Source organism: Squalius cephalus (genome assembly GCF_949319135.1).
Source record: "Squalius cephalus genome assembly, chromosome: 17".
Taxonomy (NCBI): domain Eukaryota; kingdom Metazoa; phylum Chordata; class Actinopteri; order Cypriniformes; family Leuciscidae; genus Squalius; species Squalius cephalus.
In genome coordinates, this window is record NC_137138.1 from 13,925,724 (window position 1) to 13,952,516 (window position 26,793).

At 38.4% G+C, this 26,793-nt stretch overlaps 1 protein-coding gene across 1 annotated transcript in view; it reads right to left on the bottom strand.

The window, feature by feature from the left end:
- LOC307144304 (transmembrane protein 132C) overlaps window positions 1–26,793 on the bottom strand; it is a 130,239-nt gene that overhangs the window by 25,534 nt on the left and 77,912 nt on the right. The window contains exon 4 of the mRNA XM_079846571.1: window positions 2,350–2,536. Within this exon, the coding sequence (XP_079702697.1) occupies window positions 2,350–2,536 (187 nt within the window). The remainder of the gene's footprint in view (window positions 1–2,349; window positions 2,537–26,793) is intronic.

Consider the following 26,793-nt stretch of genomic DNA (forward strand, 5'->3'; position numbering starts at 1 on the left):
TATGCAAAAAAAAAGAGCCAAAGTGAAAGTCGGGAGAAAGAAGAAAGATAAAACGCTTTAGCTAATGAGAGTGGGCATTCAGATTTCATCTGTTTGTGAGGTAACAGAAAATAGACCAACCTTTTCACATCAAAATTAAATCATCTTCTTCATAGCGGCCTATTGAAAAGAAGCCGATGAAGAGCAGACGTGTAGCCCATCTCTAATCAAAAACTATTTTTCTCCTTGGCTCAGCCTCTCGCTTTATTTAAAAAGATGAAACTCGCACTCAATTTTTTTTCTCATTTGTGGTATATAGATGGCACACAAAGCACAAAATCCCCTGAAATCAACAAAAATGTAGCAATATATAAATAATCTATATACTGCATATCATTGCTTGTGCATTTCAATAGTTTAGCGAATGAAAGTGTACATAATATCATCACACAGCAGTAGGGGCTTCGTATTTAGTAGGGACACAAGGGACATGTCCCTACCAATACCCAGCGACTACTAAATTGTGCCTGGCAATAATTTTATCCGACTGTCGTGATTAAAGTGAAATGTAAAAAATGAATGAAAAGTGTCTATTACAGCATTACATGTAGATCTGCTAAGGTTGCATCAAAGATTTCTTTCCATGTTTTTTGTTAGTTTTTTTTTGCAGCATTGAGCATTAAAACCAAGGCATTTATAATTAGCCACAGGTGCAGAAGAAATTAGCAGAAAACTCTAGAGATCAGTGTGCGCTGAACAGGTGCAGATACGATGTACTGTAAGTACTTCATTCATAGTGCAGTGTAGTCAGCTTCGTTGATCATAATGGGGGGTTTTGCGAGACTGGCTAAAGTCATTGACGGTTTCAGTGATGGGGAATGTTCTTTGCTCGCTTTCTGTACATAATTTATTCCCAATTTGAATAACTGTTTGGTTTATCAGGTAAAATAAGCACTGTTTTTCAGTGTAAAGATAGCTGCTTTGATAATTTTATTGGTAACAGCTGGCATCTCATTATTCAGAATTGAATAATTGGTGCTCTGTGGACTACTTTTATGACCCCACCAATGTCAAAATCAAACATACGCCCAGCAGTATTATGCTGTCCGTGTTCTACTTTAAGCTACATCAACGTGTGTAGGATTTAATGGATACATGGCAATAGAGTCCAACTTAAGTATGACTGTGTCTATAGTAGATACCTGTGCCACTGGTTTTAATATAACAAAGATTAATGTCCATTTGACAAGAGACTCATTTTGTGTCCAGACCGGATGCCACTGGTAGTCAATACACAGTATGGAAAAAATGTGATTCTGTTTGTCCAAGTTAAAAACACTTGGAGATAGGCAAACAGTTAACTGAAGTTTGCCATAAGCCTTTGGGACACTTTTTGCCATTAAGATGACTTGGAAAAAGTGTCCCAATCAACCTGAATTCATCCTTTATATACTTGAATATATTTTAAAATGTAATTTATTATTGTGATGGCAAATTAGCCATTACTTCAGTCTTCAGTATCGCATGATGATCCTTTAGAAATCATTTAATCATGCTTATTATCAATGTTGAATTATCAACAGTTGTGCGGTTTCATATTTCTTTTCAGGATTCTTTGATAATTAGAAAGTTCAAAAGAATATTAATTATTTGAAATAGAAATATTTTGTAACATTATAAATGACTTTATTGTCACTTTTGATCAATTTAATGCGCCATATTTATTCATGCTGAATAAAACAAAATGTTTTCCATTGCCTCATTGTCTAGCTTTGTTTGTGTCAACCTGCTGTCAGTAAGTCAAGTGTTTGTATTGTTTATTTTTTATGTTCCATGGGATAATAATCTGCACATGGGTTCAATCAACTCACCAACATTGAATAACACACACACACACACACACACACACACACACACACACACACACACACACACACACACACACACACACACACACACACACACACACACACACACACACACACACACACTTCTCCAGCTGTGACTGCTCAGGCAACACATAGCTTGAAACAATTCTTATTATCTTGGTAGTTAACATTATTTGTTTGAGGCCACACACAGTTTCCTCTAATTTTAAATGAAATACTTTTGGTTCCGACCCAATTACCCGTCTTTAAGCAAATTGTACGCTCAATTAAGCAAATTAGAGCTAATTAAAGTGTTAGTCATACTGTTGCTTTAAAAGACACATCAACATTTCCTGTCTTTCCAGTGTGACGCATTTATATTATGCCTGAAAGCAGCAATAATTTATAATATTATGCAAACAGTAACAATAAAAAGACAAAAGAACAGCATTACATTTTTGGACTTGTTTAGAATGAAAGACATGAGTTGATCAGAACTCACCATAGCCAATGGCACGATGCCGCCAAGGTCATGTGGTGCCAGACGGATGAGGGTCTGGATCTCGTCTGAAAGGGTCCGAGAGATGGGGTACTCAATCTGCCATGTCACTGAGCGACTTCCCAGAGGATCCAACAACCCGTTGACCTCCAGATCCACCTGTAAAACCTTCTGGAAACCGGCCTCCACCCTAACATAGAAAAAAGAAATGGTCACGACTCACGAGTAATATCAAAATGTTTGAATGCAAGCTTAAAGGCATATTTTTGTGCATGCTGCCAATGGATGAAAGGGCAGTCAAGCGGCCGTTTATCGACCCTTTTGTTTTTGTACACCTGGTGTGTGTAGGATGTAGAATGCGACGTATGTGGGTGTGAGTGTGTGGTGGTTTACTCTCATTATTTTAGTTCAACAAAAACGCATCCCAGCAGCAACCAAAAAAAAAAAAAAAAAAAAAAAAAGACAGCAAAAAAGCAATTTACTTTTGGTCCAGCGCCACAGCATTTTCAGAAAAGATTTCCAAAGCAGAGCATAACATTGTCTCTACTGATTGCGATGCAAACAAAGCTGAAAAACAATGAATAAAACCAAAGCTTTTTGATTTGCCCAGGCCTGGTTTTGATCAGCCTGGCTGCTCCGGCCTCACAGTACTTAGTTAAAACAAAACGGCATATAAAAAATTCCTAATATCAAAATACAAATGTGGAATATGGAACTGCAATTGAATTCGCACCTGGTTGCATGACAGGAACACACACACAAAAAAAACATTCTTTTTCTCAGATTTTTTTCCCCCTCAGAATCAGAACAGTATACAAGGTCCCTCTACAAATAATTCACACATCCACAAAAAAGTAAGGTCACCGTGTTATTCTCAATGCTGTCAATTCTCAATTCTTAATTTCATCAATACGGGGGAGAAATATAATTTATGCTTTTTGGTTAACATTACACACAACTTTCAGAAAGAAAGACTCTTTCTCTAACACACACTTCGGTCAAGGTTAACAAGGTTACAGCTTGCCCCATTGAATTGAGCTACTTTTAAACTGTTCCCATGAGAGAGATAATTTTTTTGTCCAGCAGTTTGAAGTTTGACATATCACACAAATTAGATTTGAATGCCAGAACTTCTGACCAACCAACAGCCAATCTTCTGCTAATCAAAACGATTTGATGGTAAGATGGATGCTACTTTTTATGGAAGCAGACAGGCCAACTGTGGTTATGATTACAATGTAGTAAATGTATCGAATGTGAATCAAAACTGTAAGTAAAAAGATTTATAATGTTGCAAAAGACATTTCAAATGAATGCTGTTCTTTTGAACTTTCTATTCATCAAAGAATCCTGGACTTTTTTAATAACTTTTTTAACTTTGATTTTAATAAAAGAGTCTTGATCACCAAATCAGCATATCAGAATGATTTCTGAAGGATCATGTGACACTGAAGACTGGAGTAATGATGCTGAAAATTCAGCTTTGCAATCACAGGAATAAATTACATTTTAAAATATATTAAAATACAAAGCAGATATTTTTAAATTTATTATAATATTAATGTTAAATTAATTACAATTATATAAATTTCACAATATTACTGTCTTACTGTATAATAAATGGTAATCATAAATGGTAATCATAGGAGACTTTTTCCAAAAACATAAAAAAAAAACATTTTTTTATAATGATGATTAAAAAAAACACACATTTTGTGTTTTGATACTGGACTGGTTTTATTGGTCATTGGGCTGGTTTTTGATTAGTCTTCGCAACTCTGACTTGATGTGTATGAATCTGAGAAAGAGGCAGAGAGATATGATATTTTTTTTTCCTTTTTTTTATTACATAATTACAGTTCAACTGAACCTTCAGGAAAACAAAAGAAAACAAAACATCTTCCTCCTGTCACCAGCAGTTCTAATAAGTTTCATTCCAAAAATCCCTGGATTCTCTGATTTCAATGTCATGGAAACCGTGACGGCAGGATATCTTTAATAAGCAAATCTGGATGATCATATCAGTTTTCACACGTTCTAATCTGTGACTTAACATAATAAAGGGGCTGCACACTGCCAGTTTCTACCAGATCGCACATGGTGTAAGTTAATTTGATTTCTAGATTCCTTAAAGAGACATTATCTGTAAGTAGCAGAAAAGTGAACTTAAGACTAGAAAAGGCTTTTGTACAAGACTTAAAGTCAAGTTATAAATCCTTAAAGGAATCATTTCGCTCCAAACCTGTATGATTTTTCTCTTCTGCAGACCACAAAAGGAGCTGTTAGAAAGGATGTTCATGTTGTTTTGCATACAATGACAGTGTAATTGACAAAAATGCCTCATAAAAGTATTATAACAGTGTTTCACACTTTTGCACTATATTCAAAATCTTCTGAAGTCAAAATAAAGTCTCTGTTCACAGAAAATATTCTGTAACACTTTAGTTTAGGGTTCAATTCTCACTATTAACTAGTTGCATAATAGCATGCATATTGGCTATTTATTAGCACTTATAAAGCACATATTAATGCCTTATTCTGCATGACTATATTCTACATCCCTTCATCAATACCTAAACTTAACAACCACCATACTAACTATTAATAAGCAATAATTAGGAGCTTATTGAGGCAAAAGTCACAGTTAATAGTTAGTTAATAGTGAGAATTGGACCCTAATCTAAAGTGTGTCCAAATATTCCTATTGCTGTGGATATCTTAACTCTGTAAACAATGTATTTGGAGCGTAGTGCACAAGTAATTTTTTGAAATATGAAAGTTGATCACCATTTACTTTCATTGTATGGAAAACAGCATTGTAAACATCCTGCTAAACAACTTATTTTGTGTTCCATGAAGAAAGCACATCAAATGGACAACATGTGGATGAATAAATTATACCAATATAACTTTTTGGGTTGACTATTCCTTTTACAACTACAGATACATAACAATGACTGACCCTTAGAAAATGCTGTCTCAACTACTGCAAAAACAAAAGGTCTTGCATTGCCAAAAATTGACGCTTACAAGCAGGCACTTGATAAAGCACATGTCATGATCACACAAAAAGGCTATTTAAAGTAAGTAGCATTTTTTGTTCTAATGTGGTGTTGCTGTAGGAAGATGGGCAGCTGAAAGGCTCTGGTGTTAGAGAGGCATTTTGTGAGAAACACAGCTGACAGCTTTGTTGCACTTAAAAATAAATGTATCCATCTTGCAAACACTGGTTTCCATGACCTCAATGAATACTCTGAAGAGCCCTGTTAGATCAAACACTGTAATGGGTCATTGGCAGTTTTCTCATTCAACGCTGAAAGAATCAAACCCGCACAGGATTATGACTGCCGTTATGGCTCAAATGTAGGGTCAATATGTATCCAGTAGAGGGCGAAGTGCAGTATCTCTTCACCAAGGTGAACCTTTCCACATCATCAAAAGCTAATGCTGATTGATTCATATCTTTTTGTTAGCAGATGGAATCTGGGAAATTCTCTGTATTTTTTGCAGCTGATTTTGTGGGATAATTTGCAAAATGGATTTAAAAATGGTGAGATGTGTTAAACCAAGCATATTGGTAGCAGATGTAGCCAAAATGTTGAGGAAACAAACATAAGTGGCAGTCAATTTTATGAATGATGGGGGATCCTGCGGAAACTGCAAAATTTACGGTGGAATTCTGAGTGTACGACTTAGTTTAGTGTGCATTCTCTACCTGTTTATAGACTATACTGAGTGAGTTTCCGACAATCTTATGCTATGCAGTAGAGGTTATAAGGGCAGCAAATATAAAAATCATCTCAGACACAGAGAGCGAAAAAATGAAGCCTGAATACATATTTTCAAACCACAAAAAGAGTACTTTGTGAAAACAGGAATGTAAAGTGGATCGTCTCAGCGAGAGTTTCTCTGTGAAGTCACGACAGGTGCTCAAATGCTCATTGCTAGGATGAATGGATTGTTATGTCAAAACATATCAAAATGCAGAGAAAGCCAGGGGAGCGCTATTCGTCAAGATAGACTCGCACCTAAACGTCAGAAGGAGTGAAATTCTGCCGGAATGTATAGGTCTGATGACAAAGGGCTTGGCTACAGGAGGTGGAGAATTAATATTTAAAGTGGAGTATGTGAAATCCCAATCTTTCAAAAGGGTTCTTCGACTGAATTTTCCGAAAAAGAAGCTCTTCAAAGAGACCGCGTGCCTCCCTCATTTTACACAACCATGTAAAAATGGCGTGAGAGAGAAAGAGAGAAGGAAAAAAGGGTAGAAAATGGAAATAGCTTTCATTGTGGAGACTCTAGGGTGGATATATTCATGCACAGTGGTGATCTGCTTAGCACTGACAACAATGATACATCAAACGAATGGAATCAATTTTACTACAAAGCCGCTGTGGTTGGCACCTCACGGCTCGGGGAAATAAAAGTCAAAGCCGGGGAAGTAATGGCAGTTGGCGCGTCAGCTTTGAGTAAAGCTGTGTTGGAATTTCATTTCACAGGTTGCAGAAGAGGCTGAGTGAAAGAGCCACGCCAAAGACGAGCCCTCGCCCTCCTGCTGGAGGATTTGCCAGCCGCCTCTTCCACTCATTTCCCTCTCGAAGGCAACGCTGGACACTCAGAACCCCCAACAGGCTAAGCATGAAACTCAATCACAGTGCTGGCATGGGGGCCCTGACCTGCATCATGCTCACTAAAGAACTTTATGGTCTAAAGATGGAGTTCACATGGTCAGAACAAAAGAGGAGAATAAGAGAGAAAGGAGAGGATCAGCCTACAGAAAGTAGTTAATAGAGCCTATATTTGTGTGTGGAGGAAAACAGTGGTGCATTTATAAAGTATTAGACTGCTTAAAAAACTGTGCTACAGAATCAGTTGCTAAGGTTTACATGGTTCGTAGCGTCAACTCTTCTAAAGATATTTAAGAATTCTGTATATAATTGCAGGTAATTGAGATTTCCCAGAATGTCTGACAAAATGATCACTTTTGATGAATGCTGATCTATCCACCCCAAACATATAAAAAAAAGCAGTCGCAAGTGTAAAGAAGTGGTTACAAGCAAACAAGAGAGTAACATCAGTTGATGTGAACTGCCGGTATGCAATAATAATCCCTGGTTTTGGTCGTAAACGAATCATTGTTTTTAAACAAAACTCTTACATGAACAAATCTTAAAAGTGAAAAAAAAATCTTCTAAGCGAACAGAACTATGTTTCCCAAAAGCATTGTAAGCCCAGGTAGATTGTAGAAACCATTGACAACAATGGTCTTTACAATCATCTTAGGTTTGCAATGCTTCTGGAAACTGTAGCCCAGAACTTTTAAACAAATGAATCTATTAAATGAACAAATATTTTAAGCAAATTAATCTTTTAAATGAACAAATCTTTTTTTAATCCTTTGTAAATATCATGACTGATTTGGTTGATTTTACGTGCAATTAAAGACGTTTTTGAGTGCTTTATTGAAAACGTCTCGGGTTGCATATGTAACCCCGGTTCCCTGAGAAGTGAACGAGACGCTGCGTCAGCAACTGATGCAGCGTGGATTTCCCTATGAAAGGGAACAACTTGACACATAGCTAAAAGTTTTTGTATAGGTGTATTGAAGTGTGTGTGGAAGCAAGAACATATGAGTATGTGCATGCTCATGGGTTTGTCAATAATAGATCACAAGTACCATAGCATTGTCTTTTAGACCTTAAGATGTCATCTTACTTATATACTTTTGCTGTAATCCAGAAAAGCAATTCTCAACAAACAACGCTGTCAAGCAGACAAGTGCAGAGTGCAGACAGTTCACAAACCTCTACTTTTTAGTGTTAAACTATTCTGTAGGAACGTTATCAGGAGGATTCATATGCAAAATATATACTTGCACCACGAAAAAGCTGAAAAGTAGAAGTGATGGGAATCTAAGTGTATAATTTATAAGAATAAAAAATGTAAAATTTAAATGTGCAGTGTCTGCAATATAAAAAAATAAAAAAATAAAAATAAAAGAAATTCCATTAAGCAACCACTGAGCAGGCTGATAAATAGTCTAATTGTGGCATAGACCTAAAAAGCACATATAAGATACAAAGTGTTCAAGTGATAAATTTAGGTTTGCTTTTATTGTACAGTGGGTTACAAAGCTTAGCAAGACGTTAACTAGTGATGATCCAATATTAACATTTTGATAAGATGATCATTTGTTTCAAATTATGGCCAGTTAACGATAAATGAACAACATTGAAATTAAATAAAAAATAAAGCTGCCATTTACAGTTATCTGTCATGACATCGTAATCTTTTTTAATTGATTTAGATCAAATATAGTACAAAATTAAAAACTAAAAAGCTAAAAGTGAAAAAAAAATTGTTTTAAAGAAGAACTTTAAGAAGATGGCAATGTTAATCTACATGTAAATAAAAGGGCCACTTTAAATTTATATATTGTTATATATTCTTGCGCCGTCTTGTTATAATCAGCGCGTTCCTCAATCCGCAGCGGCAAGCAGAGAGCACGTCAGAATACAGAGGCCTGTGTGTGTGTTCATCTCAGCCTCATTGGTCTGTCTCTACTCGTCAATGTCAGAATATTTGAAATGACCAATCAAATCAAAGTAGGCGGACTTTATGTTCACAGAATTTTAGCAGCGTGACTCGACGCTTCAGTTTACAGTCAAGTGCGAGATAAGATGTAAGTAGCTAACAGCGTAAAAAATAAGCCCAAATGTAAATTCACAGTTGATTTACAGAGAAAATTCCTGTGTTTTCATTTCGGTCGGGATCCGTGTAAAGCAGAATGCATGAACTGCAGAGCTGGCACGTACGTGTCAAATAAAGGTGCTAGCGACCTGGAAGCCCACATAAAGAAAGTATAGGCTACAAGAGAACATCAGGAGGATTGAATTTTTTTTATTTTTTTTACTGAAATAGTGTAATAGATTTTTTTATTTTAGCAGTAGATTTTTAATCTATGCTATGGCGATGAAAAGAAATAGTCTTTTTTTTAATTTTTAATAGTATTCTATTTTTGCGGGCCAAACATTGAATGGAAAGGATGTATTACTTTATGTATTAAAGTACAATAACATAGTTGCAAGGTTGTAAAGGCATTTGTCAAGTATTTTTTGATGCATTCACCCCAACCACGCCCCCACCCCTTAACCACGCCTCCCCAAACCACACCCCCGCCCATCAACCACACCCCCGTCCTGTTTTCTGAAAACTAAAATATGGTCACCCTAATGTACGTAGCACATGGTGATCATATGCGTGAGTCGGCGAATACCAGAAAACGCAACGGACCAACTTAATTTCTGCACAGAATGCTATATTTTAAAGCGATATGGAGGAGATTATGAGAAGAAATGGTTAGAGATTAGGAGGAAACTGCGGCTTTACAGAGCTCAACGGCTCTGGCCGAGCTGTGATATAAACTAAATGCTATTGGCTTTTTTAAAAATGGGGATGGGTAGTTCGATATGTCCCGCCCTGTCTTCCTGTTTCAGTGGAAATTACGTCAACACACTGAATAATGTGCGTCGAAAAGGCCCTGCTTGAAATTATGGATGAGCAGCATCTAATGCAAAATACCACTGACAAGTGACAGAAAAAACAGGCAACCTTGGCTGTCTGCGACCCACGATCTCATGAACCTTGAGGGAGTGATGTAATATTCATTGCACTCTGCAAGTTGATTTGCTAGGTGTTGCTTCCGCAGGAACGCAAGAGGTTTAATAAGAATGTGAAGCTGTTGGACCGAATGGAAGCTGAGGAAAATGGCTGCCCTTGGGTGAGACATCCAGCTGGGAACATCATTTAAATCCATTAGCCAGATATCATCAGACTTACCCACTCACTTAGTACCTACGTTATCACTGCAGCAGGCATGAAGTGGAATGGGAAGCACAGAGTGAAATGGATGCCCAAGACGGCAGTATTTCACACTGAATTACCTGAACCAAGCCTGGGTAGATGGGCGGCTCACAAAGCCTCCTCAACACGCAGCAGTATCTCGTGTCCCAGGCTCAACTTTGAAGTACAAATAATCATATATGTGCTAGATACAGCTGGGTTTAGGAGAGTTCTGCTCAAAAAAAAAAAAAAAGAGAAAATGAAACAAACAGAAACCTCACAGTAAATCAGTGTTGATCAGGTGGTGAGACATACCGAATGATAAACAAGATTAATGAATAGTGGCTAAACTACCAAAAGAAATTGCATCTGCTAGTGTTTATGTGCAGGTACATTTCTTTCTCAACAGCCTCATTGATTAATACAAAAACTGAAGCCATTCAGCAGCACACATCTGCTGCCTCATGGGCATAGTAGCATATACGACCATGGAAAACACAATAATCGAAAAAAAAAAAAAAGGCCATATGAGGAATAATTTTCATTATACTACAGTGATGGATCAGAGCAGTCATTATTGCCACTAATTCATGCTCTGCATAAGCCAATATAATTAAGTGTGTGAAAATGCAATCACATGGGATTCGTGTAAGTGCTAAGCACACATGCACAAGGCAAGCTAATGTCTTCATACTTGCGAGAATCACACTAACACTCTGGTTCCTAGACAGCACTTCGTTTGATTTAACTTGATTAACTTCCTTGCCATATGTTTCCTATTATTTTTTCACCATTAAGCTCCATCGCTCTCCTTCCAGTCATGAAACATGATATCATTCGGTTCTTTCAGAATGTGGGATGAATCCAAATGATCTGAGTTCTGTTTTCTGACTGATGAATTTCCCATCTCTCATACGCTGCGCGGACTAGACGTCAATCTGTAATTGGAAGCTCTCAAGCGTAACATACTCAGACTAATTAAAAGAACCAGAGCTAATTGCAAAACACACAATATTGCGTAGTCCCCAAACAGATTGTCCCTGATACAAGTCATTACAAGGGTCATACACATATACAAACACCCAGACTCCATGGATCCTTCACTCTCAGAAAAAAAGGTACAAAAGCTGTCACTGTGGCGGTACCTTTTCAAAAGGTACACTTTTGTACCTAAAGAGTGCATATTAGTCCCTCAAAGCCGGTACATATTGGTACCAAAAGTGTACATATTAGTTCCAAAAGTGTACATATTAGTACCTAAATGGTACATTTTAGAACCTTTTTGAAGGGTACTGTCCCAGTGATAGCTTTTGTACCTTTTTTTCTGAGAGTGTTTGCTGCATATGCAGATATATGCATATGCATTTGCATATGATTTTATTACTTATGTTGGGTGTTTGGGAACCACTGGTCTGGTCACTGTTTGCAGTCTCAACTAGCGTTGTCATTGTTCCCAATTATATCTCTAAAAATAATTTACATGAAAGACTATGCAAAAACATCCATTAAGTGACTACAGTAGTTTAATCAAAAGGGTCAAGGTTTGGCTGAATAGCATGAAAATGGATGGTAGATGCCATAACAACACTGTGAAATCTTTCTCCAATGACAGCCATTTAAAAGTAGGCACATATTTTAATTACATTCAGCAAGGTTGCATTAAATTGACAAAAAGTGACAGAAAAGACCGTTGCAATGTAACAAAAAATTTCTTCTCAAAATAGATTTATTGCCATTTTGTGCAAATACAACGTCTTGTATAAAAATGAAATAAACCACAGCTCTGTTTTTCTCCCCAATTCCCCGTTAAAAGATTTCTATCTCAAATAAATTCGGTTCTTTTGAACATTCATTCAAGAACCCTAATTTTTTTTCACAGTTTCACAAAAATATTAAGCAGCTGTTTTCAAGATTGATGTTAATAAGAAATGTTACTTGAGCACCAAATCAGCATTTTAGAATGATTTCTGAAGGATCATGTGTATGGAAGTAAAATAATGGCAAATGTTTTTGAAACAAAAAAGCCTGTTGAATTGCACTACTGGTCTTCATCAACAACACGCACTTTTGCACCACCTGCTGGTGAGATGGACTAACAGCAGATGGAGAGTATGCTCGGTAATCTACTGCTTTTCCTGCAGTTCCTGGATGTCAACATAGAATTTTCTGTCGAATTTGAACCACTGAATTTGTGGAAGCAAACTTGCAAAGCGAAATAAAATGGACTGAAAATTGCCTGTTGAATATTATAGGTTGTATTTTTAAACAGTTTGAATATTTTGGAAGTGAAATACGAAAGGTGAATATGGATTATTGAATTTTTAATAATGAAAATGTGTTTGAAATGTTTTGAATTGAAATATTCACAGCTTAAATATTCAACCATGCTGAATTTCAGCCCATAAAAATGCAAGCCCTAAAAATACAATGCATTAAAATGCAAGCATGGTTATTATCAAACAAATGCAGCTTTGGTGAGCATAAAGGACCTCTTTTAAAAAATCTAATTGACCCCAAACTTTTGAACAGTAAAATAAATTTTAATATGTTGTCTATTTAATACATTGGTGCTCACACAGGATCAGGTCAGGTTTAAAGTTTTTAAACTTTTAAAAACAAGACTTTTGCATTCTGTTGCGTTCAATTGCAATACATCCAGCTGTTTTTGAATGCAAGAACATGTCCTGTGTGCATATGGAATTACCTTTGTGACAATAATAATGTACAGAAGGAAAGCACGACACTGATCAGGCATTTTCTGGGGCCTTCTTGGAGAGAAGAGCACCAGGTGACGAAGAAGTTCCACTTCAATGCATAGGCATGTCGCGTGGACAATGCTCTAGCGGAAGTGATGGTAGCCACCACCGGAGGTGGTAGGGTACTCAAATCTGCCTCATCCCGTCCAGAAGCCACACATGTAGGTTCCATATATCGGGACGAGGGTGCCAGAGGGTGCCCCGTCTCTGAGAAAGGAGGTCCTTTGCCAATTGGCCAGGGATCCGTGCTGTCGCGAGGAGTACTAGTTCGGAGAACCAGGTCCGGGTGGGCCAATGAGGCGCAACCAATATGACCTGCTCCTCATCCTCCCTGATCTTGCACAGGGTCTGTGCAAGAAGGCTCACTGGGGGAAACGAGCGTGCCGAGCATGCCCTCAGTCAGGGAGCAAAACAGGCTGCAATGGGAAGAGTCGTGGGAGGCAAACAGATCTACCTGTGCGTCGCCAAACTATTCCCAAATCAGCTGAACCGTCTGGGGATGGAGTCTCCATTCTCCAGGAAGAGGCTGAAACCATGAGAGCTCGTCGGCTGCACGATTCAGGTCTCCTGGGATATAAATGGCTCGAATCGACCTCAGATGCTTCTGACTCCATAGGAGGAGGTGGAGGGCGAGTTGCGACATACGGCAGGAGGGTAGACCACCTTGTTGGATGATGTACGCTACTGTCTCTGTATTGTCTGAGCGGACTAGTATGTGTTGGTTCTTGAGCAACGCACGGAAGCGGTGCAGAGCCAAGCGTACCGCCATCAACTCTTGGCCTCAAACTGTCTCAGGCAAGTCAGCAGTGACTGCGCGCACGCACTTGCTCGTAAGCTGCGCGCACATGGCAGCCGAGTCGATTTCCATACCGAAAAAAGAGATCCTCTGCACGGGGGAGAGTTTGCTCTTTTCCCAGTTGACCCGAAGGCCCAGGTGGGCTAGGTGCAGGAGCACTAGGTCCCTGTGTTCGCAAACCTGGTCTTGAGAGTGAGCTAGGATCAACCAGTCATCGAGATAGTTCAGGATGTGAACCCCGTGTAGCCGTAGCGGCACAAGGACTGCCTCGACGACCTATGTGAAGACGCGAGGAGACAGGGCTAGCCTGAATGGGAGAACCGCATACTGATATGCCCGCCCCTCGAAAGAAAACCGAAGAAACGGTCTGTGTTGAGGAAAAATGGAGACATGAAAGTAGGCGTCCTTCAGGTTGAACGCTGCAAACCAATCCTGCGGCTGAACACATTCGAAAATGCGTTTGGCCGTGAGCATCTTGAACAGAAGCCTGAGAAGGGATCGGTTCAAGAAGCGCAGGTTCAGGATTGGCCGTAACCCACCGGTTTTCTTGGGTACAATGAAGCAGGGGCTGTAGAAGCCAGACTTCATTTCGGCTGGAGGGACAGTCTCGATTGCACCCTTCAACAGTAGGCATGACAGGGGCACCCTCCTGTGACCTCCTCCTGCTCGGGGCCGGTGAAGGCTGCCTAAGGAAGGCTGCGGGAAGCAGACTAAGGACACCGCACGGACGGATGACCGTCGGTGCAGAAGGGCCCCAGTATCCTTCTGGGTGGTTTAAAACTGTTGGGCACAGTCCTCAACCACACCGCCGAAGAGCCCAGCCTGGGACATGGGGAATCTGAGAAAACGTGTTCTCAGACTCTCGCACATCAACCTGGCTCAGCCCTAATGGCGTCACCTGGCCCAGGGATCATGCAGTGACTTACATCGAGCAAGGTCGGTATAGTGCGCAGCGGATCGACCAGCCCGGACATGGGAGGCATAGCGTCCCTACGCCAGTGAAGGCAGAGAACTCCCGCGGGCAGCGATAAGTGGTGTCCTGATGCACTTCCGGTGCCCAGGCACCGCGCCCAGGAACGCCTACAGCCACTCAAACCGATGCTTTCAGCTGCCCGGAAAAGCATGGCCGTCAGCTCTGGATCTGACTCGGCTAACGCTGGCACTCCCGAGGGAGGCAACGCAGTCGAATCCTCATTTCCAAAGGAATCAAGGGGATGGCAGAGGGGACTCTACACACACGGAGATCATTGAATCTCGATCTAAACATCGCGATAGTCATGTTCCCGCAATGAAAACATGACTCATCCACGAGCGCTGCCAAGCGTGATTAAGCCCAACACGCCAAACAGTGCTCGTGACCGTTAGGGAGATGGATCACACACCCACATCCAGAAAACACACCGGCGAGCCGTCTTGAAAAAGACGTGCCACGTGCAGCTCTTTTAGAGAGAGGAAAAAGCTCAGCAGAGTGCTGAAGGCACGAAAACTCAGGGCGTGTAAACGAAAACTTCAGAAACGTAAATGAAAACTCTGGAAGGCATTTGTAAGTTCAGATCAGCGAAAGAAAGATGTGAAAACAGTTAGCAAAACATGCAGTGTATTAAAAACGATTTTTTTCTTCAGTTTCACAGATATTTTATTCAGTTTCAATTTATATTTGCATTAGTTTCTTGAAAAGTTACGTTCATTATTATTGGCACAAAGGTAATTCCATATGTGAATACCTTCTTTACTCGTTCTGCACTGCCTGTTCTCTGTAAATGTGGTTTGGCATGTTGCCTGTTAGAAGGTGGTACTTCATGCTTGAATTACTCAAATGGAAAATATCTTATTATGGACTTATACAGGTCAAGAGGAACATTTAATTACATTATTTACCCCCCCGAAAAAATCACTACATTAATGTGTGTAAAGCCCAACATTAAAAGTCTACCTGACTGGCTGTGATTAAGTCACACAGAATTTTAGCAATCATCATTACAGATAAATTACTAAAACATTTGTCTTTTCTTTTACATATTTTAAATTTAGAATATTAATATAATGTTTTAATTATTTTGAATTAAAATTTGTAAATATTTTGAATTAAATTTTTTATTATTTAAAAATGCAACCACATACCAATTTGTCTTGTACGTTGAACACACTTCCAAAGCACTGGGATGTTTCCAAATGCCATACAAGACACTTAAGATATCTCTTCGTCTCGTGAGGTGTGACCTTCCTTGATTCATCAGCTGTTTGGTGGAAAAAATGGAGTGTCTCACATTCAGAGTGGGACTGTTTCTTCCCTGATTAATATGCTCATTCAAAGTCAAATGTAATTTGGGGCTGTGTCTTTTTACATATGCAGATTTCTGCAGCACAGCCACACTGCAACACCGTATTCATAAGTTCATTAGGAATGTGTACGTAACAGTAGCACAGCTTGTACAATTTAACCCAAATTGATGGATTGTTCTCCGGGTATGCTAATAGTGGCCAGAGGCATTGTTATGGAACGCAACACCCGTGCTCACGGGGCTGGAGGGTGTGTTCCTTTTATCTCCCCTGAGAGGAAACAGACAGTCAATAGAGCATCCAGGATGAGCAACAGCACCCCCAGCAAAGAGAGAAAGACATTTTAATATATTACAGTGTGCATGTTTTATTACAGGAAATGAGCTCAGGCTGGCGATGAGGAGCACACAAGGCCATGTTTATTTTAAGAACTGCGCAGAACAGAACATCAAAAAACGTTCCTATATTTCAGTGCAAATATCATTACTATAATAGCACACAACATCTTTTTCAAGCTACCCTTAAATCAGAATATGCATGTGTGGAGATACTTGCATAAATGTATACCCACGACTTTGCCTTTTTAGGCGTTGTGTCCTCCCCGTTTTAAGGGAACAGCCCAGCTCTCATTTACACAAATCCTCCAAAACTGACATTCAATCAATGACAGGGCTTATGGGACAAGGCCACAGGACAGTAAATTAGGTTTAAATCAAACAGCCCAAAGTGCAATTCAGGCCAAGTCACAACTTCTCCGTCCTGCAGATGAAGGAATTTTAATCACCAGTTTGAACGTCAGTAAAAAATTTAACTGTCAGAGCAATATCCTGAGAAGATATGTTTGATTGGAACACAGCCATAATCTCAGCAATAAATATACAGGCAAAAAGTCACACGAGAACATGACTGTGATTGGTTGATATCAGGATAATGGCGGTGTTGGAAACCGATCTGTAAATCTGCAATAAACAAGGGGGTCTATAAAACTGAAAGAATGCTGAAATGGTCAAAGCGGACAGCCTAATTACAAAGCTAACAACTCAACCACTCAGAAGTAATCACTTTTGTTCACAATCTGAACTTGAAATTACCTGAAATGATCAATAATATCTAATGATTAATGAATAATTATAGGTAACACTTTAGAATAATGTTCCGTCATTAATGAATAACTACACGAACAACTGAGTAACACAATATTAACATTTTAACTGCTATTAACACTAGTAATGACCAACATATTAACAAATATTTCAGAAGGAATTGCTCATTTGGAACAGTATTCAAAAGTGAAAAGCATAGCGCTCTAGTAATGACTGAAGTTTTGGGGATTTTGTAAGGTTTTGGATGGTAATTCCTTCATGCGGATTTTGTAAAACTTGAGTCATTACTAGTTACCATGATCTTCACTTTAGAATTGCTCATTTGGAACAGTATTCAAAAGTGAAAAGCATAACTCTCTAGTAATGACTGAAGTTTTGGGGATTTTGTAAGGTTTTGGATGGTGATTCCTTCAGGTGGATTTTGTAAAACTTGAGTCATTACTAGTTACCATGAATTTCACTTTAGAATACTGATCCAAATAATTAGTAATTCATTTAAAAGGACGTAGTAACACTTGAGTCATTACTACCCAAACCTTACAAAAACCTCAAAAGCTTACAATGACTTCAGACAATATTCGAGAGTTATCATGCTTTTCACTTTAGAATACTGATCCAAATAATTATTAATTCCTTCTGAAGGATTTGGTAATACTTGTGTCGTTACTAGTGGGTTACTATGATCTTTACTTTTGAATTAATAATACATTTTGCAGTATTCGCATTTATTATGAACCTAGTTCTTAGTCATCTGGGAGGTACAAAGTTTCTTGATTAATAGTAGTTACTAGAACACTGTAAAAAAAATTCTAACCCTCCCAAATCAAAAATTTCAAGTGACTGATAACATCTACATTTTTCAATTGGCCTAAGTGAAATTCTGTAAATTATAAAATTTAATTTACAGATTTTCACTTGGGCCAATTGAAATTTACAGAATTTCACTTGGGCCAATTGAAAAATTTAGATGTTATCGGTCACTTGAAATTTTTGATTTGGGAGGGTTAGAAATTTTTTACAGTGAAGGTTAGCATTGCATTACTCATTTGTTTCTGTGTAGTTTAAAGTATTTTACAGTAACAGTATTCTAAAGTGTTGCCTTATTTATTACTGCATTATCATCAGTGCTGTGCATCATCCAGAACTAAATGTATAATGTCTTTTCAATTTAGTTTCTCAATTCCTAAATTTGAACTGAGAACAGGATGCAGAATTACAATTGAAATCTGAATGTAAGAAAGTAGAGTAATCATGATTTGATATTCAAAGAAATTCATACAACAGATATTTAAAAAGAAAAGCAAAGTTTGTCGGGACAAACTATGAATGTTTCTTAAAGTCCCCCGGTAGTCAATTTTATCCCTTAAAACTCATCTTTGATCATCAAAATGACATAGGTAAATGTTTTTTCCTTGAAAGAAAATTCTTCATGACTTAATAGCGTGAATGTAACTACACCCTTGCCTTATTTAGTATCCGCGGTATATTTTATATGACCAGGTATTTAATAAATAGCATGTTAAGATAACTTCTAATATAAATAGTATTTGCTGCATGTGTGAAACATCTGTGAAAGTGTGTAAACACAGAACTGGGGTGGAAAAAAACTAAACTCAGAGAGGGAACATTGCCTACTGTATATGTTTCAGAAGTTCAACACGTCACTGGTCAAGGCAGGCTTTAATATATCTGCAGGCGACATGATATTTTTCATCTCTGAACATTCCAACATGCACACAACAAACTAATTACCAATATGCATTTACACATTAATTCTCTGTAATCTGGCTTCTGCCCTTGCCTTCTGTAATCATCCTTGCATTATTTATACCCATACCTACACACACACTAATGCTGAGATGACAAGCACTCATCCTCGATAAAAAGGGGGATTTGTAAAGCATGGCAACACGCACGCAATCATTGGATGGATTTAAAGCATCGATCACGCGTTATTTAATTTGTGTGAGTGGCGTATGAATCTTAAATGCCTTGCTTGGCCTTGAGCAGTTATGTAATCATAAACGAGTCATAACGGTTGCCAGGCACAAGGCTTCGGAATAAATTAAAAATGGGGGGAAAATGTATTTACAGGCTCTGTCATCATTAATGAAAAACAGAAAATGGCCCTCCCACCCCTTAACATAATGGAACGGTCTAAATCGCTTACTATGATTTATTTTGGCTCCCCACCCCCAACCTCAATCGATACGGGGGATAACGCAGATTTCTACGGTATCCTCTCCCTCTCTCCACAGAGATATTGGCCACATTTGAAATCTCCTTTCCATTCTTGTTCCTAAACCAGCTCTCTTACTGTAGAGCGTCTGCCCCTCTCTAGCTTTATCGGGCAAAGAAACACCAGGGTTGGTAGCAGCTTTGCCAGCTGAGTGCCTGGAGACAGTAAAGAGGGTTGTCAGTGAGGCCGGGCTGGCCTCATGTGATAAGACGTAGTGTACAAATCCATGGTGGCAATTTAATCCGAACCATCCTGCAGCGCTTCATATCACTAACACCAACTACTGTAAGAAGTGCCGCGGTCTCTGTATTCTATCATAAACACAGACACACAGCAAGACCCCATTTGGAGAAAAATAAGACCCCTCTGTTCTTAAAGGGCATTCAACTTTTGACATACTCAGAGGACATGGTGCTGCAGGAATTCAATGTCAACAGTGATGATCCTTCTCCAAGAAAGGGCTTTTACATCATTGTGAAACAATAACAACACACAGTGGCAATTTGGAAAGTAAAGAATCATACTGAGATGGAGCCATGGCCTAGTGGTAAACACATACTCCAGATATGTTGAGCTCTGATGCTCATATGAGAGATGTAGGTTTGAATCTTGCCAGCATCTAGTACCAAAACAAGTGGTCAAGGTTTGGCAGGTGATGTTTTAACTACACCATCTTGGCTGCAATAAAACATCTTTATTGACATATACAATGACAGCCATTCAAAAATGATGAAAATTCAGCTTTGCATCACAGCAATAAATTATATTGATGTTTTTACTCCACCAACCTTTGAACGGTAGTGTATAAAATATAATAGTATGGCAGTTTTGATTTCTGAAAGTGTGAACGGTATGTTTTCATAGCAGGTCCATGACCTCTTTATCTCAAGAGATCAATAAAATTGTGATTCAACATGATGTGACCTCTTTAAAAGACCTCATATATTAAGTAACATGTAGAACTGTGCTGAGAAAAGTTCAGAGCCGTCTCTAACAGCTAGAAGTTTCCCAGAAAGATTACTGTCAAGAATCCAGAAAAACACATGTCTGTGTCATCAGAGATGTCAAACTGCAAAACAGAGACATGCTGTAAACTACACCAAAAAATAAACTACACCAAAAAAAAATTTTTTTTACTGTATCAAAGACAGCCTTGACATCGCAGGATTATCTGAGAAATAGCCAAGAACTCACAGCGCCTTAAAAACTGTCCATATGAGGTGCGTAGTCTAAAAATCTGCACACTATCAATGAAAGAAAAGAAAAATTGCGAGATAAAACCACTGCTTTAATGGCAAACATTTCAGTCACGTGACCTTTCTCAATGCCAAGTTGTGGTTTTATCTAACAATTTTATTTTTTTCAAGATTGCAGGAGTATCAAAATGTAGTAGTGGTGATTTTGATTTATTCATGTGACTCAAATCATTTGATTCTGTTCACCGATTCAGTCAGTAACATTTTCTATATGTTTCATCTAAACTAAACTGTCTTCTTACCATATAACTTAAAGAATTTTGCTCAAATAGCTTTCAACATGTATTATACACCTACCTGGCTTCAGAAGGAAGTGTACAATAATTGTTACCTGTCCTAAAAGATGATTAAAAAACAAACACACACACACACAAAACCAAAGATTAGTTTCCCACCAAAACACTGCTATATCAGAAACACTTTATACTTGTCCTTGTTGCCCTTTATGTGACTGGGGTATCTGACAGCGCAATGAGAGAGTTTGTTACAAGCAGATACTAACAGAACTCAATAGTGCACTGACCTGTGGGGTGAAGCCTCGGACAAAGCAAAGCAACCTAAGTGCATGTGTGTGTGTTTGTGCACGCATGAGGAGAAAGGAACTTCACTAGTGTCCTTGGCACATTAATGAGGTAGAAAGACAGAGGGTGAGAGGAGAGGTCACATCAGGGTCAACTCTGGATCAGCAACCCGATTAAGTGGTCCAGACACACTGCTTTAATGAAATCAACCAGAGAAAAGGCCAACGGCAACCAGAGGAGCTGCTTTAGAAATCACAGCACAGCCTTATATTTATTCAGAAACGGTTTAGTGAGATTGGCTTTGTATGAAGAAGCCTGATTCTTTCATTAAAATACCCTTGCCTTGTGAATGGCTGATGGGCGTGTGTTTGTTCCTGCATAAGTTTTTCTTTCACTGTCCCTCATCATGAATTCACCGGGTTCGAGATTTCTTATCTAAACAGAGGCAGGCGGCTGACAGATGGATGCTGACAAGCATGTTTCGAATTTAAATCCAACACCTCTGGGGAAAGGGTGTAGTTTGCATTCAAGCCAAACTATGTCTGATGTCTTTAAGGTGTTGAACATCATCTCTGTGAGAGAAGTGCATGGGCAATCAATTGCATTTGGCTGGTGCAGGGAGGGAAAACAAGTTGTTTAAAGAAATAGAAGACAACGAAGAAGAAGAAAGGGATAATAACTTTCCCCAATATGTTAAAGTTTGGGTGGTTAGCATGGTTTAAATACACATTTTGCTGGCTGCAAGAAAGCATCTTTATCTTTTAAAAATTTTGTAAGAATATATGAAGTAAGAGTATATATTTATAAATAAAATGGTAGTTTGTGTGAGTGTGTGTGTATATATACTGTATACACACACACACATTTAGCAACACAACTCAGCATATTAGATTGACTTCTGAAGGATCATATGACATTGAAGACTGAAGTAATGCTTTATTTTAAAATAATATACATACAAATGTATTTTATAATTGGATTAATATTTTTCTAGATATTACTGGTTTTACTGTTCTACTGTCATAGAAATGCAGCCTTGGTGAGCATAAGAGACTTCTTCGTAAACATTAAAAAAAATCTTACTGACCATAAACTTTTTAACAGTACTATTTATATGAATAAACTCTCAATGTCAGCTGAGCAACTGTGGCCAGGATTGATGGGAATTATGATGTATAGCCTTCTACAGCCTTTATAAAAAAAAAAAACTAAAAAACAAACAAAACAAAAACAAAGGAGAAACCATTAAAAGTTGTCCCGGAACAGACATTAAAACATGCCTGACCTGTCAAACATGCTCTGATGGGTGTGTAGTGCATCCGACAAGGAAAGAGAAAGAGTGAGAGCGGGGAGCGTCAGTCTGTTCACCTGAGACTCCACCTCTCCATCGATCCAGCGACAGGCTGAGAGAAGAAAGGACAAACTCAAAACAAAAGACAAGATGGCTCAATCTAATCCCCACTGTGGCACTCCAAAGAAAAGAATAAATAAGTCGATGAAAGAGTATCTTGTTAGTTTTATGCTGGGAATCATCCCCGGCTCTCTGCGCCACTGACGGTATGGGGGATTATAGCCTGCCCCATTGAGCAGAGTCCCAACCCCAGGATTAGACGTCTTGCTGTGCCGCTTCAAGCACCTCGATAAGTGGCGTTCCCACTGCTAAATCAATACCAGCACAAAACAGCAAGCAACACGTCCAGACACGGCACTCAAGGCCCAATTACAGCCTCTTTAACCATGGAAACATGAGCAAGCGAACTGAACTTCTGGACCAAAAACAAAGTATTTTGGGATAAGGAAAAAAATTCAACACGTTCTTCACTAGCGAAGAGGACCTCTAATAAAGATAAAGATAAAGATAGCTTGTTACTTTAGGGATGGGGCAGGGCTGGGGATTCCGCATGAAAAATTCACTGGAAGCACATCTGCTCATTCCAGGAGTAACTGATCCTCTCATTTCACACACCGTTTGAGAGGAATATGAAAAAGAAAAATTTCCTCCACAGTCAAGCTGGATGAGAGAGACAGAAGATGTGCAAGAAAGAGAGAGAGAGAGAGAGAGAGAGAGAGAGAGTGTGTGTGTGTGTGTGTGTGTGTGTGTGTGTGTGAGAGAGAGAGAGAGAGAGAGAGAGAGATAGAGAGAGAGAGAAAGTGTGTGTGTGTGTGTGTGTGTGAGAGAGTGTGAGAGAGAGAGAGAGAGAGAGAGAGAGAGAGAGAGAGAGAGAGAGCGCTCTCCAGCTCTCTCTCCAGCGAGCTCAACCCTGGCTGCCCGGTACGTGAGGTCCTGTCACGACCAAAGAGCCTCCAGCAGGACAGAGCTGCCAACTGGATAAACATTGGAAGATTAGACATTTTTACTGCTATGTTTATTTTCATGTAATTTTTATTTTCTTTTTATTATTATTTATTTATTTTTATTGTATAGTGTTATGAATGCTTTGGCAATGTAAAGATTTCTTTCACCATGCCAATAAAGCTATTTGAATCTTGAATCTTGAATCTTGAGAGAGAGAGAGAGAGAGAGAGAGAGAGAGAGAGAGAGAGAGAGAGAGAGAGAGAGAGAGAGAGAGAGAGAGAGAGAGAGAGAGAGAGAGAGAGAGAGAGAGAGAGAGAGAGAGAGAGAGAGAGAGAGAGAGAGAGAGCAAAATTTAACCTTCATTTAATGTTTGGGTCTGAATCTGATGAAAAAACTGTTAAAAACAGATGGTTTGCCTGTCCTAGCTAATCTAAGCTGGTCTATCTCTCCCAGTCTGACCAATGGCTAAAAAAGCTCAAAATAATACATATATGCTCAACTCTGAAGAAAAGTGTTACATGATTTATGTTTGAGGTTTTAAAAACCTCAGATCATATATATAATACAAATTATTATTATTATTATTTTGTTGAAAGAATTAGAATGATTTCTGAAGGATCATGGGACACTGAAGACTTGAGAAATGGCTGCTGTAAATTGCCATACAGGTATAAATTACATTTTAAATATATTAAATTGTGTTATGTATTATTTGTAAAATGTAATATATTTTTCACAACGTTACTGTTTTAACTGTATTTTTAATCAAATAAATGCAGCCTTGGTGAGCATAAGAGGCTTGTCTGTAATGAAACAGTCAGTTTAATTTAGTATGGTTTGGTACGATTTTTTTTCATAAACCCTTATTGTTATTCTGGTTGAAACTCTCTTCACATCCAGATAGGAATCAATAACAGAAGTGGATGTAATTTAACCACTTAAATTAAAAATTAAGAATAATTTTACATATATCTTCTGTGGAAGTCTCAGGACCAAAAAACATTTTCGTCCAATCATTGCATTTGGTCCGAATGTGTGCTTTGAGACATGAGGTAATTTAACGCCGGCTTTGGAGACGCCGTGAAAGCAGTGTGGGATCTAATGCTTTCAAAGCTAGCTTGCTATTTGCTAGCCTCTATGACATTGCCTACCCTACCTTTAATTCTTGAAGTAAATCTTCAATAATAGCTACCTACTATAAGTCTGAAGAATACACAAAAAATTACTGAAACATTTCAAAATGACTGATTATTTTTACACATTCGGCATAGGGGTCTCTGGAACCCCATATGAAAAAGAAGAGAACATGAGGCTTAAAGCAAGACATAGAGTGTATCCATAAAAGCTCAGATCTGTTATTTGTCTGCTTTGATTTGGCAATGTACAGTACACGTTCAAACATTGCAGTGCTGCTTTGCTTGATAGAGACGTCTTGAGGACTTGTGATATTCCCTGAAGAAACTAACATAATTTCTTTTTTCTGCTTCTTCTTAATCATCTCCAGCTTGAGACGACTATCAACTTCACATCTTTATCTGTGCGACGCTCCAGTATAATTGCTCTCATATGAGTCATCAGAGGCTCTGGTAGTTTGTCATGCCATGTACTATAACGCAAGCATGTTCAAACGCAAAATGGATAATTCTACCATTTATCCTGTAGTCCTTTAATTAAGCAGAACAAAATACTGGTTTACCACCGCTTCAATTATCACCTACACAGTGACTGATTGCAAATTCTTACAAATTGACTAAATCATAAGAACTTTAAATTCTAATTAAATTGTAAAACAGTGGAGTAATTGTAACTTTCATTCCTGAATTTTTTTTTTTGCTGTCAACCCAAAACAAAGTTGCTTTGGATAAAAGCGTCTGCTGAACAATTCAATGTAAATGTTAAACACCTTTATTAAACTCAAACTCAAATACATAAACATTAGGGCTGCCTCCTAATAATTGACCAAGCTTAGCCCACCAAATATTAATTAGCCTGTGAGAACGTTAACACGTGGTAATCATGTTGATCATTCGTCAACCTCATATATGGCTTATCATTTGAAACATGTAGTAGCCTAACATTAGCCACTAACATGGCTGCCCTCTCTAACGTTAAATGTGCGCTGTTATTAGGCGCATATCCAAGTGTTTGTGCGGAAGCTAAATTACAGTAGTACCCCTTAACGTGTATTTCTCTCTATAGGTGCATCCACTTTATTTGTGCGCTTGAGCACTTCATTTATATTTCAAAGGCTCATTATTATGGTTTTGTTAGCAAAGTTACACATTCTTTCTCAGCCCTGAAACTCCAAACATTTACCGATGTATCAGCATATACATTTAAGTAATTACATTAATATCATAAACATGCAACTAGTCGACTAATGGCGAGAATATTTTATTTTCTCGGGGGCAGCCCTAATACTCTGTTCAAAAACCTAGTGAGCTGCCAAGTCATTTTATAGTCCCTATGAAATAGCAGTTTCCTGTCCTGTGTTGGCATATTTCAAACAGATTAATAAACTCTAGAAATCATCAATATTTATATAGACTATTTTACTCCATATTACCCAAATAGCTTTTTATACCCAACATTGCAATTATTTGTTTTACGCAGTTTCTGCCTTTGTAGAGCATTTCAAATCAGTCACATATTAGGTTACATTTGTAGCTGCCTATGTTGGTAGTAGTTAGACAACAGGATAGCCCACTTGATTTTGGAACAGAGCTCCTGTCTTAACAACTTTGCAGAGGAAATATGATTTAAGCTTTTGTCAGAGTGTGTAAAGACTAATTAGTGATATAGCAGAGAGTTGGAGAAATCAAGGAAGTATAACTCATTACCATACCAATCTGCCCCCTGTGGACTGGAGCTAGCACATGTTCCTGTACCTCTCTCACTATCATCTCCTGACCTCTAAAGAAAAAGATGAGAAACGGTTATCGGGAAAACATCCCCACCTCCTGTACTCTAAGGAAACCTCCTTTACAAAGTTTTATGGACAGGTTTGAAAGCAGAGCGTAACTTTACCCGTAAGCTCTTAAGGTGAAATGTGGGTTTATAGGGATATTCTGACTTTTTTTCCTTCCGAGAAGTGAGTTTTATTTAAATTTTGGTGGGTGTTTGTCCAGATTTTAAGTGGTCAAAAGGATTACAGTGAGTGCTTTTGAAGCAGTTGTAAACTACAGCTCCCTTGTGCACGAATCATAAAACTTTAAAAGCCCCTGTAAACCCAAAATGTAATTTTTTCAGTTGCCGGGGACAAAAATTACAATTAGGTAAAGCATGTCAGAGTAACAAGAATATCTTCTCGAAACACCCACACATTAGGTGGGATAGGAATTTCAATGAGCGAGCATAA